The sequence below is a fragment of the Dendrobates tinctorius genome, unplaced genomic scaffold (assembly GCF_039654945.1).
Source record: "Dendrobates tinctorius isolate UK_male_01 unplaced genomic scaffold, ASM3965494v1 ptg000021l, whole genome shotgun sequence".
NCBI classification, from domain to species: domain Eukaryota; kingdom Metazoa; phylum Chordata; class Amphibia; order Anura; family Dendrobatidae; genus Dendrobates; species Dendrobates tinctorius.
In genome coordinates this window covers 36,474,077-36,490,124 of record NW_027361689.1, presented here as the reverse complement: position 1 = coordinate 36,490,124, position 16,048 = coordinate 36,474,077, and the positions used below count along the sequence as shown (strand labels likewise).

Genomic DNA, 16,048 nt, shown 5'->3' with positions numbered 1-16,048 from the left:
TTTGTGAGAAGCAGCTGTATATATTGGACAGCTAATTATAGTTTTTGTCCTGATGGCGATGTACAGATAATTACCGTATGTTATACCTTGGTAATTTCACGCTTCGTTATCCCGCTCATTCACTTTCCTTTCTCTCCCGCAGATCTCTAGAAAATACAGCGAGATTGAAGAATTCTACCACAAGTTTTCCTCCCTGTACCCCAAGTATTCTCTGCCGCCTTTTCCACGGAAGGTTTTATTTGTGGGGGAGACAGACATAAGAGAAAGGAGAGCGGCCTTCAACGACATTGTGAAGGCCATCGCCAACGAGAAGGAGCTGGCCACATCATCAGAACTGCGGGATTTCCTAGGTCAGCCATTTCTCTGGTGTCGAGAGGTTTTCTGTAGACCGTTCCGTTATCGAGCACTATATGCACACCACGGCTTCTTCAGGTGGATTCCGCTCTAAAAACCCTGAAAAAGAGCTAAACTCTGGGGGAAAAAAAATCAACCTATATATTTCTATGTAAAATTGACTTATTACTCATACGTTCAGCCTTTTGGGCATCTTTATATTGCTTCAGGTAGGCGTCATTTTGTTTGCGTTAAAAAAAAACAACTACCAGTTTCTGCATTTAACCCTTTCGCGCCTGAGCCTGTTTTTGCCTTCGTGACCAGGCCAATTTTTTCAATTCTGACCAGTGTCACTTTATGAGGCCATAACTCTAGAACGCTTCAACAGATCCTGCTGATTCTGACATTGTTTTCTCATGACATATTGTACTTCAGGATAGTGGTAAAATTTCTTAGATATGAACTGCACTTATATGTTATAAAAATTGAAATTTGGCAAAAATTTTGAAAATTTTGCAATTTTCAAACTTTTAATTTTTATGCCCTTAAATCAGAGAGTGATATCGCACAAAATAGTTAATAAATAACATTTCCCACATGTCTACTTTACATCTGCACAATTTTGGAAACATAATTTTTTTTTTTTAGGAAGTTATAAGGGTTAAAAGTTGACCAGCGATTTCTCATTTTTACAACAAAATTTACAACACCATTTTTTTTAGGGACCACCTCACATTTGAAGTGAGTTTGGGGGGTCAGTATGACAGAAAATACCCAAAAGTGACACCATTCTAAAAACTGCACCTCTCAATGTACTCAAAACCACATTCAAGAAGTTTATTAACCCTTCAGGTGCTTCACATGAATGAATGGAATGTGGAAGGAAAAAATAAACATTTAACTTTTTTTCACAAACATTTTACTTCAGAACCATTTTTTTTATTTTCACAAGTGTAAAAACAGAAAATGAACCACAAAATGTTTTGTGCAATTTCTCCCAAATACGCCGATACCCCGTATGTGGGGCTAAACCACTGTTTGAGCACACGGCAGAGCTCAGAAAGGAAGGAGTGCCGTTTGACTTTTTCAATGCAGAATTGGCTGGAATTGAGATAGGACGCCTTGTCGCATTTGGAGAGCCCCTAATGTGCCTAAACAGTGAAAACCCCCACAAGTGACCCCATTTTGGAAACTAGACCCCTTAAAGAACTTATCTAGATGTGTTGTGAGCACTTTGAACCCCCAAGTGCTTCACAGAAGTTTATAACGTAGAGCCATGAAAATAAAAAATCATTTTTGTTCCACAAACATGATCTTTTAGCCCCCAATTTTTTATTTTCACAAGGGTAACAGGAGAAATTGGACCCCAAAAGTTGTTTTCCAATTTGTCCTGAGTACACTGGTACCCCATATGTGGAAGAAAACTACTGTTTGGGCACACGGGGGGGCTCGGAAGGGAAGTAGTGACGTTTTGGAATGCAGACTTTGATGGAATGGTCTGCGGGTGTCATGTCGCGTTTGCAGAGCCCCTGATGTGCCTAAACAGTGGAAATCCTCCACAAGTGACCCTTTTTGGAAACTAGACCCCCCCAAGGAACTTATCTAGATGTGTGGTGAGCACTTTGAACCCCCAAGTGTTTCACTAAAGTTTATAATGTAGAGCCGTGAAAATAAAAAAATCATTTTTTTTCCACAAAAATGATCTTTTAGCTCCCAATTTTTATTTTCACAAGGGTAACAGGAGAAATTGGACCCTAAGAGTTGTTGTCCAATTTGTCCTGAGTACGCTGGTACCCCACATGTGGGGGGGGACCACTGTTTGGGCACACGGTGGGGCTCGGAAGGGAAGTAGTGACGTTCTGGAATGCAGACTTTGATGGAATGGTCTGCGGGCGTCATATTGCATTTACAGAGCCCCTGATGTGCCTAAACAGTGGAAATCCTCCACAAGTGACCCCTTTTTGGAAACTAGACCCCCCCCAAGGAACTTATCTAGATGTGTGGTGAGCACTTTGAACCCCCAAGTGTTTCACTAAAGTTTATAATGTAGAGCCGTGAAAATAAAAAAATCATTTTTTTTCCACAAAAATGATCTTTTAGCTCCCAATTTTTATTTTCACAAGGGTAACAGGAGAAACTGGACCCTAAGAGTTGTTGTCCAATTTGTCCTGAGTACGCTGGTACCCCACATGTGGGGGGGGACCACTGTTTGGGCACACGGTGGGGCTCGGAAGGGAAGTAGTAACGTTCTGGAATGCAGACTTTGATGGAATGGTCCGCGGGCGTCATATTGCATTTACAGAGCCCCTGATGTACCTAAACAGTGGAAACCCCCAATTTGAATTCCAACCCTAACCCCAACACAGCCCTAACCCTAACCCTAGCCCTAACCCTAGCCCTAACCCTAGACCTAGCCCTAGACCTAGCCCTAGCCTGCCTACCTGCTTTTTTTTTCTTTACTTTTTTTTTATTTTTGTGTTTTTTATTTTTTGTATTTTTGACTCATAGTAACGCCACTTCTCCTCTGATCTCACACTGGCAGATGATCAGAGGAGAAGCAGCGTTACTATGTGACAAGATTGCTGCCCGGCACATAGTAACGCCACTTCTCCTCTGATCTCACACTGACAGATGAGCAGAGGTGAAGCAGCGTTACTGTGTGACAAGATCGCTGCCTGACACAGCTGTGCCAGGCAGCGATCAGCTGTGCCAGGCAGCGATCTAGTCACACAGTAACGCTGCTTCACCTCTGCTCATCTGTCAGCATGAGCTCAGAGGAGAAGTCGCGTTATAATGAGGGAGATCGCCGGGAAACAAGCAGCTTTCCCAGCGAGCTCTCTCATTGGCTGCTGTGACGCGACGTCATCAGGACCTGAACCAATCAGGTCTCGATGACGTCGGGGGTCCCAGCATGCATTGTGCACCGGGATCCCCGCGTTATAAGGTATGAGGGGGTCCCGGGGGGCACAAAACCGCCGACAGTAGATAAACGTCGGCGCTGCACAAAGCCCAGCAAGCACCAACGTTTATCTACTGTGGGCGGTCGCGAAGAGGTTAATGGCGTTGAATAGACAGGAAAATGCCAATCAAAAAATAAAATAACATAACATAAAAAAAAAAATAATAGAAAAATGGTCAAAAAAAAACAAACTGCTGGAGGTCAAAATGTGTAGTAATAATAACGCGGGAACCTGATTATCTAGGTCAGTAAGATTACGGCAGTAACAAAAGTGTCATTCTTTCTACTATTTCAGTGACTGAAATGAATTCCGAGACCTTATAACTTTTTTATTTTTCTGTGGGTGGAGCTGTTTCAGGTCTTGTATTTTGCTCACCGAGTGTTAGATTCTATTTGCACCATTTTGGGGTGCGCACTATCTTTTGATCGTTTTTCATTGCATTTCTGTATGTCCTTGAAATGGCCGTTTTGGTGTTTTGTTTTGTTTTTTTAAATTATTTTTACCTTTATGAAAATTCCCCTGCGGAGTAAACGTTTTATATCTTTTTCATAGATCTGACATTTAAGACAACGGCGATAACAAAAGTGTTTTGTTTTTTTAAATTATTTTAAGTTTCTTTACTTTTAACTAGGGAATTGAGGGGGTGAATCTAATTTTTATGTTTTTTTTTAAGTTTTATTATTTATTTTAAATACTTTCAAAAACGTTTATTTTTTTTAATTTTTAATTTTTATTTTTTAGGGGACTTGAACCTGCTATCGCTTGATACTTAATGGGGTATTATTCCTATCTCCAATATCCTATCCTAATATATAGCAGGTGTAATAATAATATAAGAAAATACCTCCAATTAGAAAGGTATAGTTCTTCTGATTTGCTGTCTCTTTCCTAATGTGCAGGGCATTGCAATAGCTTAGGCATCCATGGATATAGTCCCTAGCAACTAACTGTCACTGTATGAGTGGTTGTAACCATGGATATCTAAGCTACTGCAATGCCCTGCATATGGGTTAAACGTCATGGCGAATCAGGAGAACTCTACTACATTACTAATTGGAGAGATTTGCTTGTATTATTATTATTATTTAAGAATCATAGAATTGTAGAGTTGGAAGGGACCTCCTGGGCCATCTGGTCCAACCCCCTGCTCAAAGCAGGATTCGCTAAATCATCCTAGACAGATATCTGTCCAGCCTCTGTTTGAAGACTTCCATTGAAGGAGAACTCACCACTTCTCGTGGCAGCCTGTTCCACTCATTGATCACTCTAACTGTCAAAAAGTTTTTTCTAATATCTAATCTGTGTCTCATCCCATTCAGTTTCATCCCATTGCTTCTAATCTTTCCTTGTGCAAATGAGAATAAAGTTGATCCTTCTACAATGTGACAGCCCTTTAGATATTTGTAGACAGTTATTAAGTCTCCTCTCAGTCTTCTCTTTTGCAAACTAAACAATCCCAAATCCTGCAACCTTTCCTCATAAGACAGGGTTTGCAGACCGGACACCATTCTGGTTGCTCTTTTCTGAACTTGCTCCAGTTTGTTGATGACTTTTTTAAAATGTGGTGCCCAAAACTGGACACAATATTCCAGATGAGGTCTGACCAAAGAGGAGTAGAGGGAAATAATGACTTCACGTGATCTAGACTGTATGCTTCTGTTAATACATCCTAGAATTGCATTTGCCTTTTTTGCTGCTGCATCACACTGTTGACTCATATTCAGTGTGTGATCTATTAGTATACCCAAGTCTTTTTCACATGTGCTGTTGCTTAGCCCTATTCCTCCCATTCTGTATATGCTTTTTTCATTTTTATTGCCCAGATGTAGTACTTTGCATTTTTCCCTGTTAAAAACCATTCTGTTAGTTGCTGCCCACTTCTCCAGTTTATTTATATCTTTTTGAATCCTCTCTCTCTCTTCTCTAGTATTAGCTATCCCTCCTAGCTTTGTGTCATCAGCAAATTTAATCAGTTTACCCTCAATTTCTTCTTCTAAATCATTGATAAAGATGTTGAACAATACAGGGCCCAGGACAGAGCCCTGTGGTACCCCACTTGAGACATTCTTCCAACTGGATGTGCAGCCATTTACGACCACTCTTTGGGTCCGATCACTAAGCCAGTTATGAATCCACCTAACAGTTGCCTTGTCCATTCCATACTTAGTCATTTTTTCAATAAGGATTGTATGAGATACTTTGTCAAATGCTTTGCTGAAGTCAATATATACTATATCAACAGCATTTCCTTTATCCACCCAATCAGTGATTCCGTCATAGAAGGAAATTAAGTTAGTCTGACATGACTTATTAGTTACAAACCCAGGCTGACTCTGTTTAATCACTTCATTCTTATCCAGGTACTGACATACATGTTGTTTAATAATTTGTTCAAAGATCTTTCCTGGTATAGAAGTCAGACTCACCGGCCTATAGTTGCCTGGGTCCACCTTCTTCCCCTTTTTGAAGATGGGAACAACATTTGCTCTTCTCCAGTCTTCTGGGACTTCTCCTGTTCTCCAAGAATTTTCAAAGATTATGGAGAGGGGTTCAAAAATTTCTTCTGCTATCTCCTTCAGTACTCTGGGGTGTAATTCATCTGGACCTGGAGACTTGAATTCATTTAGGTTAGCTAAGTGTTTCCTCACTATCTTTCTGTTTATAGATATCCTGGATTCTTCTATTCCCTTAATAGGACAGTGAAGAACAGTTGATGTTACATTTCCTTTCTGAGAGAAAACAGATGCAAAATAGGAATTTAAAAGTTCGGCCTTCTCAACATCCTGTCTTACCATTTCATCATTTTCATCCTGTAGAAATCCTATAGCATCTTTGACTTTTCTTTTACTTTTGACATATCCCCAAAATCCTTTATTATTGCTTTTGACATCTCTTGCAAGCCTCAATTCATTGTCAGCTTTAGTAATCTGATTTGTGCCCTGCAGGTTCTGCAGACAGCATTATATTCTTCTTTAGATATGCCTCCCTCTTTCCATTTCATAAGCATTTCTTTCTTCCTTTTTAGCATGTGCTTAAGTTCTGTGTTCATCCATCCTGGTTTCCTTTAATGCTTCCTATTCTTCCCTCTTTTCGGAATTGTTAACAATTGTGCTTTGAGAATTTCATTTTTCAAGATTTCCCATCCTTCCTGGACATTTTTGTCCTTAAGGATATCCAGCCATTGGATCCCTCCAGTTCTCTTTCTGAATCCCTTAAAATCTGCCTTTCTGAAATCTAACCTTGACGTCTGAGTCTTCATAGGTCTTCCTCCTCTAGTTATCCAAAAGTCTAAAATAGCACGGTCGCTACCTCCTAGGGTCCCAGCCACTTTTACCTCCTCAACCATTTCCTCCCTGTTTATAAGGATTAGATCCAAGGTAGCAGTCCCCCTTGTTTTCTCCCCTACCTTTTGGAAGATAAAGTTGTCAGCAAGAGAGGATAAGAATTTCCTTGACCTGTTAGTTTTGCCTGGGAGGGATTCCCAACAAATGTCTGGATAGTTGAAATCTCCCATGACAACTGTGTCATATTTTTTGGAGAACTTGGCCATTTGATGCATAAAGAGTTCATCCATATCTTCAGCTTGCACAGGCGGCCTGTAGTAAATGCCTACAATGGTGTCCTTTCCATTGTTCTGTCCTTGTATTCTTACCCAAACAGTTTCCACAGAACTCCCAGTCTCTGAAGCTTCAATCTCTGTGCAGATATACGCGTTTCTAACATACAATGCGACACCTCCTCCTCGTTTATCAAGTCTGGTTCTTGCAAATAAGTTGTATCCTTCTAGTCTTGTATTCCAATAATGTGTATTGTCCCACCAAGTTTCAGTGATTCCAATGACATCATATTTCTTTTCCTGCGTTAGTAGTTCCAATTCTCCTTGTTTGTTGCCCATGCTTTGTGCATTAGTATAGAAACATTTTAGTTTGTGATTGGTTTCTCTTTCTCCAATATTTTTATTAATTACATTCTTTTGTCTTTGTTCTTCCTTTCCACTTCTAATAGCAGAGTTCTCAATAGCATTTGTCAGGTGTATGGCTTTTTCTGGTCTTTTGCTTCCCTTCCCATGTTGTTCTAGTTTAATTAGTTTTATTATTATTACTCCTACTACATATTGGGATAGGATCTTGGAGATGGGAATACCCTTTTAAGTGTTGCGGGATACAGTTCTTATCACTGTACTTCATAGGAGTACCGTCATGGCAGTGATGGGGACCTTCATCAGGCCTGTCATCACTCCGAGACCACATTGCAGAGGTAGCGGGGGGGCAAGAGGCAATATACTCCCGGACAGGACTGCACACTTTAAACTTGCCACTTAAAAGTATGTGACCCCCATCTTCAGTCTCACAGGACAGAGCTCTTTTAACCATTCGGTGACATCTGCCATTTATACATACAAATACAGCAATATGATGGTTCAGGAACTGCACGCGCGTCGGTGCAGTGGACGCCATCTGTGTTACAGCCGACACTCTGCTACGTGTAAACCCAGAAAACTAAATTAATATGTTTTCCATTACATATCTCATCTTAGGATCAAACTTTGGGGATTTTATTGAATCAAAGAGTGTGAGGCTGTATGTAAACTATTCTGAGGATGGAGATTTCTTCAAAGATGAGGCCCCAGCGGAGGACCGTCTTCTACAGATGGCGAGCAAACTTCAAAACCGGAAAACTGAAGTACAGGAAGAGCCAGAGGAGGAAGAAGAAGAGGAGGAGGTCGATTTAGATCCACTTGGCATCATGAAGTGAGTTCAATTATAACCAGATAATCAGTGAATTTCCACATCCGTCCACCAAACTTCTATAAAACTGCCTTATAAAACTAAAAGGCTCATGGGAAAAATTTAAAGTGGATTTATCAGTTTTGGGAAAATGATAAAAATTGAAAGTAGATGAAATTCTAAAACTTTTCTCAAATACATTTAGTTAGCATATCTGATGATTTCCCACAGATTTACGGCGACGCAGGTTTTACTTTCATTTTACCAGTGTGATCACAAAACTGGTGAGATTCTTTTCTCTGGGAGATACCAACTGTGAAGGGGGAACTGATTCTATAAAGCATCCGAAAGGTAAAGTGCTGTCCTGTTTTGTTGATTGGCTGGTCCATAGAATATAAAGGGAGAATTGAGGTGTTTTTTTCATGAGTTCTGCAAAAATTAATCACAATATTGTGAATTCACAAATAAATCCCAATAGGCAGTGAATCTGGAAAACGCAAATCAATCGATAATCTAGCTAATCTTCAACTAGATGCTTGAATTTACTTAACTATATACTGATATTTTTAGTTAGCAGTGTAGTGAGATGTCCTGGTGTATTATACAGCTGAGGTAAGGGAGGAGGGTACAGCTGCTTCTAAACGGTTAATCTGCAAGAAGGGGACATAGCTGTGAGTAAAGGGTTAATCTGCAAAAGAAGGAATTTGCTACCTATAAATGGTTCATCTCTCACTATTTACTGTACACACAACAGCTTCAGTAGGCTGTGACAGGATTTGCCCTTTTGCTGTCTGCAACCTCTTCTTCTGCTGCCCCATAATACACAGGAATCTATCTTAATTTGCCTGTTTATAATAAAATTCAGCATGTAGTAAGAGACAGCGGCGCACATCCCTACACAATGGTATCTTCCAGCTCAAAAGCAGGAAGTCTCACACAACTGTTGAGATACTTGGTCAGAAGAGAGCCTTACACCAGTCTCTCTTAAGGGGTCAGCGCCATAAACAATTAATCAGGATTTTCCTAATTCCTATTAGTCTTCCCTTTTACGTAATGAAATTTTTAAGGGGATGCAAGGACCCATTTAACAGCACCTTCATTAAAGAAAGTGTCCCATCTGTGACCTTTATGGTCTACTCGCAGGTCATTTATCAAGAGAAAATGCTTCTGCCCCTGCTTCCCTACCAACAGTTTTTGTGCTGTCCACTTGTTCTCTTCTTACCCTTGTTTAGTGCATCCTTCCTCACTGACTACTGGTGGAGGGACGTGTGAAGAGACCTGTCCATCAGCCTCAACCAATAGAAAATCTGCTTTCTCGTGTGCAGTGTTTTTCTGTTGGGGGAGGCTGTGAGCCTGCATGTTTCCCGGCAGTTGATGGCTGTGATATTCAGCCATCATCTGTCTTTAACAGCTGTGGGTGGAGTGGAACTCCACCTACAGCTGTTAACGCTCCCATCCCCTGCTGGGATCATGGGGCAAGTATGGGTTGGGATGAAAAAAAAAAGCTATACATGTTTGGTGTCTGCGTACTAGTACTGATCTGCAGAATTATAATACCAGGTGAGTTTTGCCATAGAGTGGACATGGTAAGTAAAAAAAAAAAAATTGTGGAATGGCAAAAGGAAGGATCTGTGAAGAAGGGGAGGAAAAAACTAAATTTGCAAAAAAGAAATGAAAAATCACTCCGTCGGGAAGGAGTTAATAAATAATTCAGCCTTCTGTAAACTCTGCCCCCCATCCTGGTGGTTGAGGGGGAGTTGGGATCAGCACAGTGAAAGGTAAAGTGTCCGGAAGCTCCTTAGAGGTTTTGTCCCCGTCAAGGTGTGAACGCCAAAATTCTGGTGTAAAACACCTTCAAAGGTCGCAAATGATTTGTGACTTTTGCCATTTGCTTGCCAGTTTGGGGCAGCTCCGTCAAAATGGGCAAAGCTAAGGAAGAGCCCGGGGCGGGACGTGGCGTGGTAACTCTTGTCCTACACATTCATTTAAGGTTGTGGTGTACCTTAAGCCAGAACTGTTACTCCAGTCACAAACTAGAGTAACATGTCTGTGCCTGTCGAGTGCACGGAAGCGCACACCACTGATGAGATGCACCAGTGGCATTCATTGGTGTGCACTTCTTATTTTGCTTAAACACTGGAGTAAGAAACGCCGGTCTTAGTGCTCATGTCACCATGATTTATTGCCACACGAGGGCGCCATTATTCTGCATATCACTCTGCAGGGTTACCTTTGACAGATTGGGTAGTGGCCATATGAATGAATGGCGGTGTGAGCTGTTCTCATTCACCCTGACTTTCCTGAGTTCTGTATATTCCTTATGGACAGTGACTGTACCCCTCATTATCAGTGCAGGACCCCGGCCTACATTTCAAATTTTTTCACTATCTCTCAGGGTGCCCATATACCTTTAATCGCTGTTCATCCTGACCATTTCCCCCATACATATGGACATTCAATTCAGCTGCACGTGCATGTGTTGTTAATGAAGGGAGGGGAGTAAGCCGCCATCAGGCATTGGAATACAGATTTCTGACCCTTCTGATTCTCGTATCTCGGGAGTCCCTCGTATATTGGACTTGTTTGATTTCCTAACAAGCCCATTGCCACTCTTTTACGCATTCTACCCTCTGTTAGTCAAAAACGATTGATTTAAAGGAAACTATTCCAGCTTTGTTAATGGGTATTGTCGGATAGAGCTTGTAAAAACAAGCAATTTTGCAGTTTACCGTTTTTAAAACTTATCAGCCGTTCTTGAGATATTAACACTTTTTTTCCTTAATTTTGTTTTGTTGCCTTGGCAATCGACCACCGCTGCTAGACAGCAGAACGTGCCCAATGCTTACGAGAACTCTTCTATTGAAGTGCTGGTAAGCGCCGTTCTGAAGCCTACCATAAAACACTGGAGGGTGCTGTTACCTCCTAATTCCTGCCCAGCTTCAGCGCAGAGCTTAGAATCTATGCAGCAGCGGTGGTCGGTCTCCCAGGCAATGAATAAACAAAAGAAAAGTGTTAATATCTCAGGAACGGCTGCGAATTTTAACAAGCAGTAAATTGCAAAAGTGCTCATGAGTACATGCACTATCCGACGGTTACCATATATAAAGATGTGGAATAACCCCTTTAAGGAGACCACCTATGCATTAAGTCTAATTAACAACTCCTCCACGTAATCTTGTAATTGATGTATTTTTATGACACTTCCTTTATGCTTTTAATGACTGTTTTCCTTCCTCATTTTTCTGCAAGAAAAGTAAGTCATTCCTAGTTCTGCCCTCTACTTTCTGAGTATTTCTGAATGGACCACTTATTGTTGGCAGCAATGGTCGACGACGCACGGAAAATCAGCCATTTCTAAGTTATCATACGCTCGGCGACCACCATGATCTTCCGGGACTTAGGTTGTCAACCCTGCTTTCCACAGACCCTGAAAATATATATATTCACTTTGCTCACATCCCTCTCCCTCTCTGCGAGTTTCAGTGTCCGTCTTTACTGCTGCGCTCGTATTCTGCCCGTGGAGCAGGAGGATCAGGATGAACAGCACCATTGTTATCAATTACATGTGGAATTTTAAAGGAAGTCAATATTGGCCCACGTTTATTCATCAGTTTTTGGCAATGTTGGCAAATTTGTGCAAAAAGAAAATTATTTAAAGGAGCGGTTTCATTTTCTTACATACGTAAAATAGCCAAATACTGTACCTATAAAACCAAGCCGATTTGCAATTTACTTGTTATTAAAACTCAAGTTCCCAAAAGCAAAGGGATTTTTCTCTACTTGTGGCATCGATTACCAGACAATTCTGCAATCCATCAGAGATCATAGGTGACTGGTCTGCTAGACAGAGTGTAGCGCTCTCACTCTCTTTTCGGCTAGATAGTGTAGCGCTCGCACCCTCTTTTCAGCTGGACAGAGGGTGGCGCTCGCACCCTCTTTTCGGCTAGACAGAGTGTGGCGCTCTCACCCTCTTTTCAGCTAGACAGAGTGTAGCACTCTCACCCTCTTTTTGGCTAGACATAGTGTGGCGCTCGCACCCTCTTTTCGGCTAGACGGGGTGTAGCGCTCTCATGCTCTTTTCGGCTAGACAGAGTAGCGCTCGCACCCTTTTTTTGGCTAGACAGAGTGTAACGCTCGCACCTTCTTTTCGGCTAGACAGTGTAGCGCTCGCATTCTCTTTTCGGCTAGACAGAGTGTAGCGCTCGCACGCTCTTTTGGGCTAGACAGTGTGGCGCTCGCACCCTCTTTTCGGCTAGACAGAGTGTAGCGCTCGCACCCTCTTTTCGGCTAGACAGAGTGTAGCTCTCTCACCCTCTTCGGCTAGACAGAGTAGCACTCGCACCCTCTTTTCAGCTAGACAGAGTGTAGCGCTCTCACCCTCTTTTCGGCTAGACAGAGTGTGGCACTCGCACCCTCTTTTCGGCTAGACAGGGTGTAGCGCTCGCACCCTCTTTTCGGCTAGACAGAGTGGAGCGCTCGCATGCTCTTTTCGGCTAGACAGTGTGGCGCTCGCACCCTCTTTTCGGCTAGACAGAGTGTGGCGCTCGCACCCTCTTTTCGGCTAGACAGAGTGTAGCTCTCGTATGCTCTTTTCGGCTAGACAGAGTGTGGCGCTCGCACCCTCCTTTCGGCTAGACAGAGTGTGGCGCTCGCACCCTCTTTTCGGCTAGACAGAGTGTGGCGCTCGCACCCTCTTTTCGGCTAGACAGAGTGGAGCGCTCGTATGCTCTTTTCAGCTAGACAGAGTGTGGCGCTCGCACCCTCTTTTCGGCTAGACAGAGTGTGGTGCTCGCACCCTCTTTTCGGCTAGACAGAGTGGAGCGCTCGCATGCTCTTTTCGGCTAGACAGAGTAGCACTCTCACCCTCTTTTCGGCTAGACAGAGTGTGGCGCTCGCACCCTCTTTTCGGCTAGACAGAGTGTGGCGCTCGCACCCTCTTTTCGGCTAGACAGAGTGGAGCGCTCGTATGCTCTTTTCAGCTAGACAGAGTGTGGCGCTCGCACCCTCTTTTCGGCTAGACAGAGTGTGGTGCTCGCACCCTCTTTTCGGCTAGACAGAGTGGAGCGCTCGCATGCTCTTTTCGGCTAGACAGAGTAGCACTCTCACCCTCTTTTCGGCTAGACAGAGTGTGGCGCTCGCACCCTCTTTTCGGCTAGACAGAGTGTGGCGCTCGCACCCTCTTTTCGGGTAGACAGAGTGTAGCTCTCGCATGCTCTTTTCGGCTAGGCAGAGTGTAGCGCTCTCACCCTCTTTTCAGCTAGACAGAGTGTAGCGCTCTCACCCTCTTTTCAGCTAGACAGAGTGTGGCGCTCGCACCCTCTTTTCGGCTAGACAGAGTGTGGCGCTCGCACCCTCTTTTCGGGTAGACAGAGTGTAGCTCTCTCATGCTCTTTTCGGCTAGGCAGAGTGTGGCGCTCGCACCCTCTTTCGGCTAGACAGGGTGTAGAGCTCTCATGCTCTTTTCGGCTAGACAGAGTAGTGCTCGCACCCTCTTTTTGGCTAGACAATTTAGCGCTCGCAGCCTCTTTTCAGCTAGACAGTGTAGCGTTCTCACGCTCTTCAGTTAGACAGTGTAGCGCTCGCATGCTCTTTTCGGCTAGACATAGTGTAGCGCTCGCACCCTCTTTTCGGCTAGATAGTGTAGCGCTCTCACGCTCTTATTGGCTAGACAGAGTGTAGCGCTCGCACCCTCTTTTCGGCTAGACAGAGTGTGGCGCTCGCACCCTCTTTTCGGGTAGACAGAGTGTAGCTCTCTCATGCTCTTTTCGGCTAGGCAGAGTGTGGCGCTCGCACCCTCTTTCGGCTAGACAGGGTGTAGAGCTCTCATGCTCTTTTCGGCTAGACAGAGTAGTGCTCGCACCCTCTTTTTGGCTAGACAATTTAGCGCTCGCAGCCTCTTTTCAGCTAGACAGTGTAGCGTTCTCACGCTCTTCAGTTAGACAGTGTAGCGCTCGCATGCTCTTTTCGGCTAGACATAGTGTAGCGCTCGCACCCTCTTTTCGGCTAGATAGTGTAGCGCTCTCACGCTCTTATTGGCTAGACAGAGTGTAGCGCTCGCACCCTCTTTTCGGCTAGACAGAGTAGCACTCGCACCCTCTTTTCGGCTAGATAGTGTAGCGCTCTTATTGGCTAGACAGAGTGTAGCCCTGTCACCCTCTTTTCGGCTAGACAGAGTGTGGCGCTCACACCCTCTTTTCGGCTAGACAGAGTATGGCACTCGCACCCTCTTTTCGGCTAGACAGAGTGTGGCGCTCGCACCCTCTTTTCGGCTAGACAGGGTGTAGCGCTCTCATGCTCTTATCGGCTAGACAGAGTGGAGCGCTCGTATGCTCTTTTCAGCTAGACAGAGTGTGGCGCTCGCACCCTCTTTTCGGCTAGACAGAGTGTGGTGCTCGCACCCTCTTTTCGGCTAGACAGAGTGGAGCGCTCGCATGCTCTTTTCGGCTAGACAGAGTAGCACTCTCACCCTCTTTTCGGCTAGACAGAGTGTGGCGCTCGCACCCTCTTTTCGGCTAGACAGAGTGTAGCTCTCGCATGCTCTTTTCGGCTAGGCAGAGTGTAGCGCTCTCACCCTCTTTTCAGCTAGACAGAGTGTGGCGCTCGCACCCTCTTTTCGGCTAGACAGAGTGTAGCTCTCGCATGCTCTTTTCGGCTAGGCAGAGTGTGGCGCTCGCACCCTCTTTTCGGCTAGACAGAGTGTAGCGCTCTCACTCTCTTTTCGGCTAGATAGTGTAGCGCTCGCACCCTCTTTTCAGCTGGACAGAGGGTGGCGCTCGCACCCTCTTTTCGGCTAGACAGAGTGTGGCGCTCTCACCCTCTTTTCAGCTAGACAGAGTGTAGCGCTCTCACCCTCTTTTTGGCTAGACAGAGTGTGGCGCTCGCACCCTCTTTTCGGCTAGACGGGGTGTAGCGCTCTCATGCTCTTTTCGGCTAGACAGAGTAGCGCTCGCACCCTTTTTTTGGCTAGACAGAGTGTAACGCTCGCACCTTCTTTTCGGCTAGACAGTGTAGCGCTCGCATTCTCTTTTCGGCTAGACAGAGTGTAGCGCTCGCACGCTCTTTTGGGCTAGACAGTGTGGCGCTCGCACCCTCTTTTCGGCTAGACAGAGTGTGGCGCTCGGACCCTCTTTTCCCTCTTTTCGGCTAGACAGAGTGTAGCGCTCGCATGCTCTTTTCAGCTAGACAGAGTGTGGCGCTCGCACCTTCTTTTCGGCTAGACAGAGTAGCACTCGCACCCTCTTTTCGGCTAGACAGAGTGGCGCTCGCACCCTCTTTTCGGCTAGACAGAGTGTAGCTCTCGCATGCTCTTTTCGGCTAGACAGTAGCGGTCGCACCCTCTTTTTGGCTAGACAGAGTGTAGCGCTCTCACACTCTTTTCGGCTATACAGTGTAGCGCTCGCACGCTCTTTTTGGCTAGACAGAGTATAGCGCACGCAAGCTCTTTTCGGCTAGACAGTGTAGCGCTCAGACGTCCTTTATGGCTGGACAGAGTATAGCGCTAGCAAGCTCTTCGGCTAGACAGAGTGTAGTGCTCTCACGCTCTTTTTGGCTAGATAGAATAGGGCTCGCTCCCTTTTTTCGGCTAGACAGTGTAACGCTCGCACTCTCTTTTCGGCTAGACAGAGTATAGCGCTCGCAAGCTCTTTTTGGCTAGACAGAGTGTAGTGCTCTAACGCTCTTTTCGGCTAGACAGAGTAGCGCTCGGTCCCTCTTTTAGGCTAGACAGAGTGTAGCGCTCGCACGCTCTTTTCGGCTTGACAGAGTAGCACTCGCACCCTCTTTTCGGCTAGACAATGTAGCGCTCGCTGCCTCTTTTCAGCTAGACAGTGTAGCGCACTCACGCTCTTTTCGGTTAGACAGTGTAGCGCTCGCATGCTCTTTTCGGCTAGACGTAGTGTAGCGCTCGCACCCTCTTTTCGGCTAGATAGTGTAGCGCTCTCACGCTCTTATTGACTAGACAGAGTGTAGCGCTCGCACCCTCTTTTCGGCTAGACAGAGTGTAGCGCTCTCACCCTCTTCGGCTAGACA

At 44.6% G+C, this 16,048-nt stretch overlaps 1 protein-coding gene across 2 annotated transcripts in view; it reads left to right on the top strand.

Annotated features, from left to right (window-relative positions):
- HS1BP3 (HCLS1 binding protein 3) overlaps positions 1–16,048 on the top strand; it is a 110,328-nt gene that overhangs the window by 34,521 nt on the left and 59,759 nt on the right. For both annotated transcript variants that reach the window (XM_073568295.1, XM_073568294.1), the window contains exons 3-4: positions 143–350; positions 7,831–8,044. In XM_073568295.1, the coding sequence (XP_073424396.1) occupies positions 143–350; positions 7,831–8,044 (422 nt within the window). The remainder of the gene's footprint in view (positions 1–142; positions 351–7,830; positions 8,045–16,048) is intronic.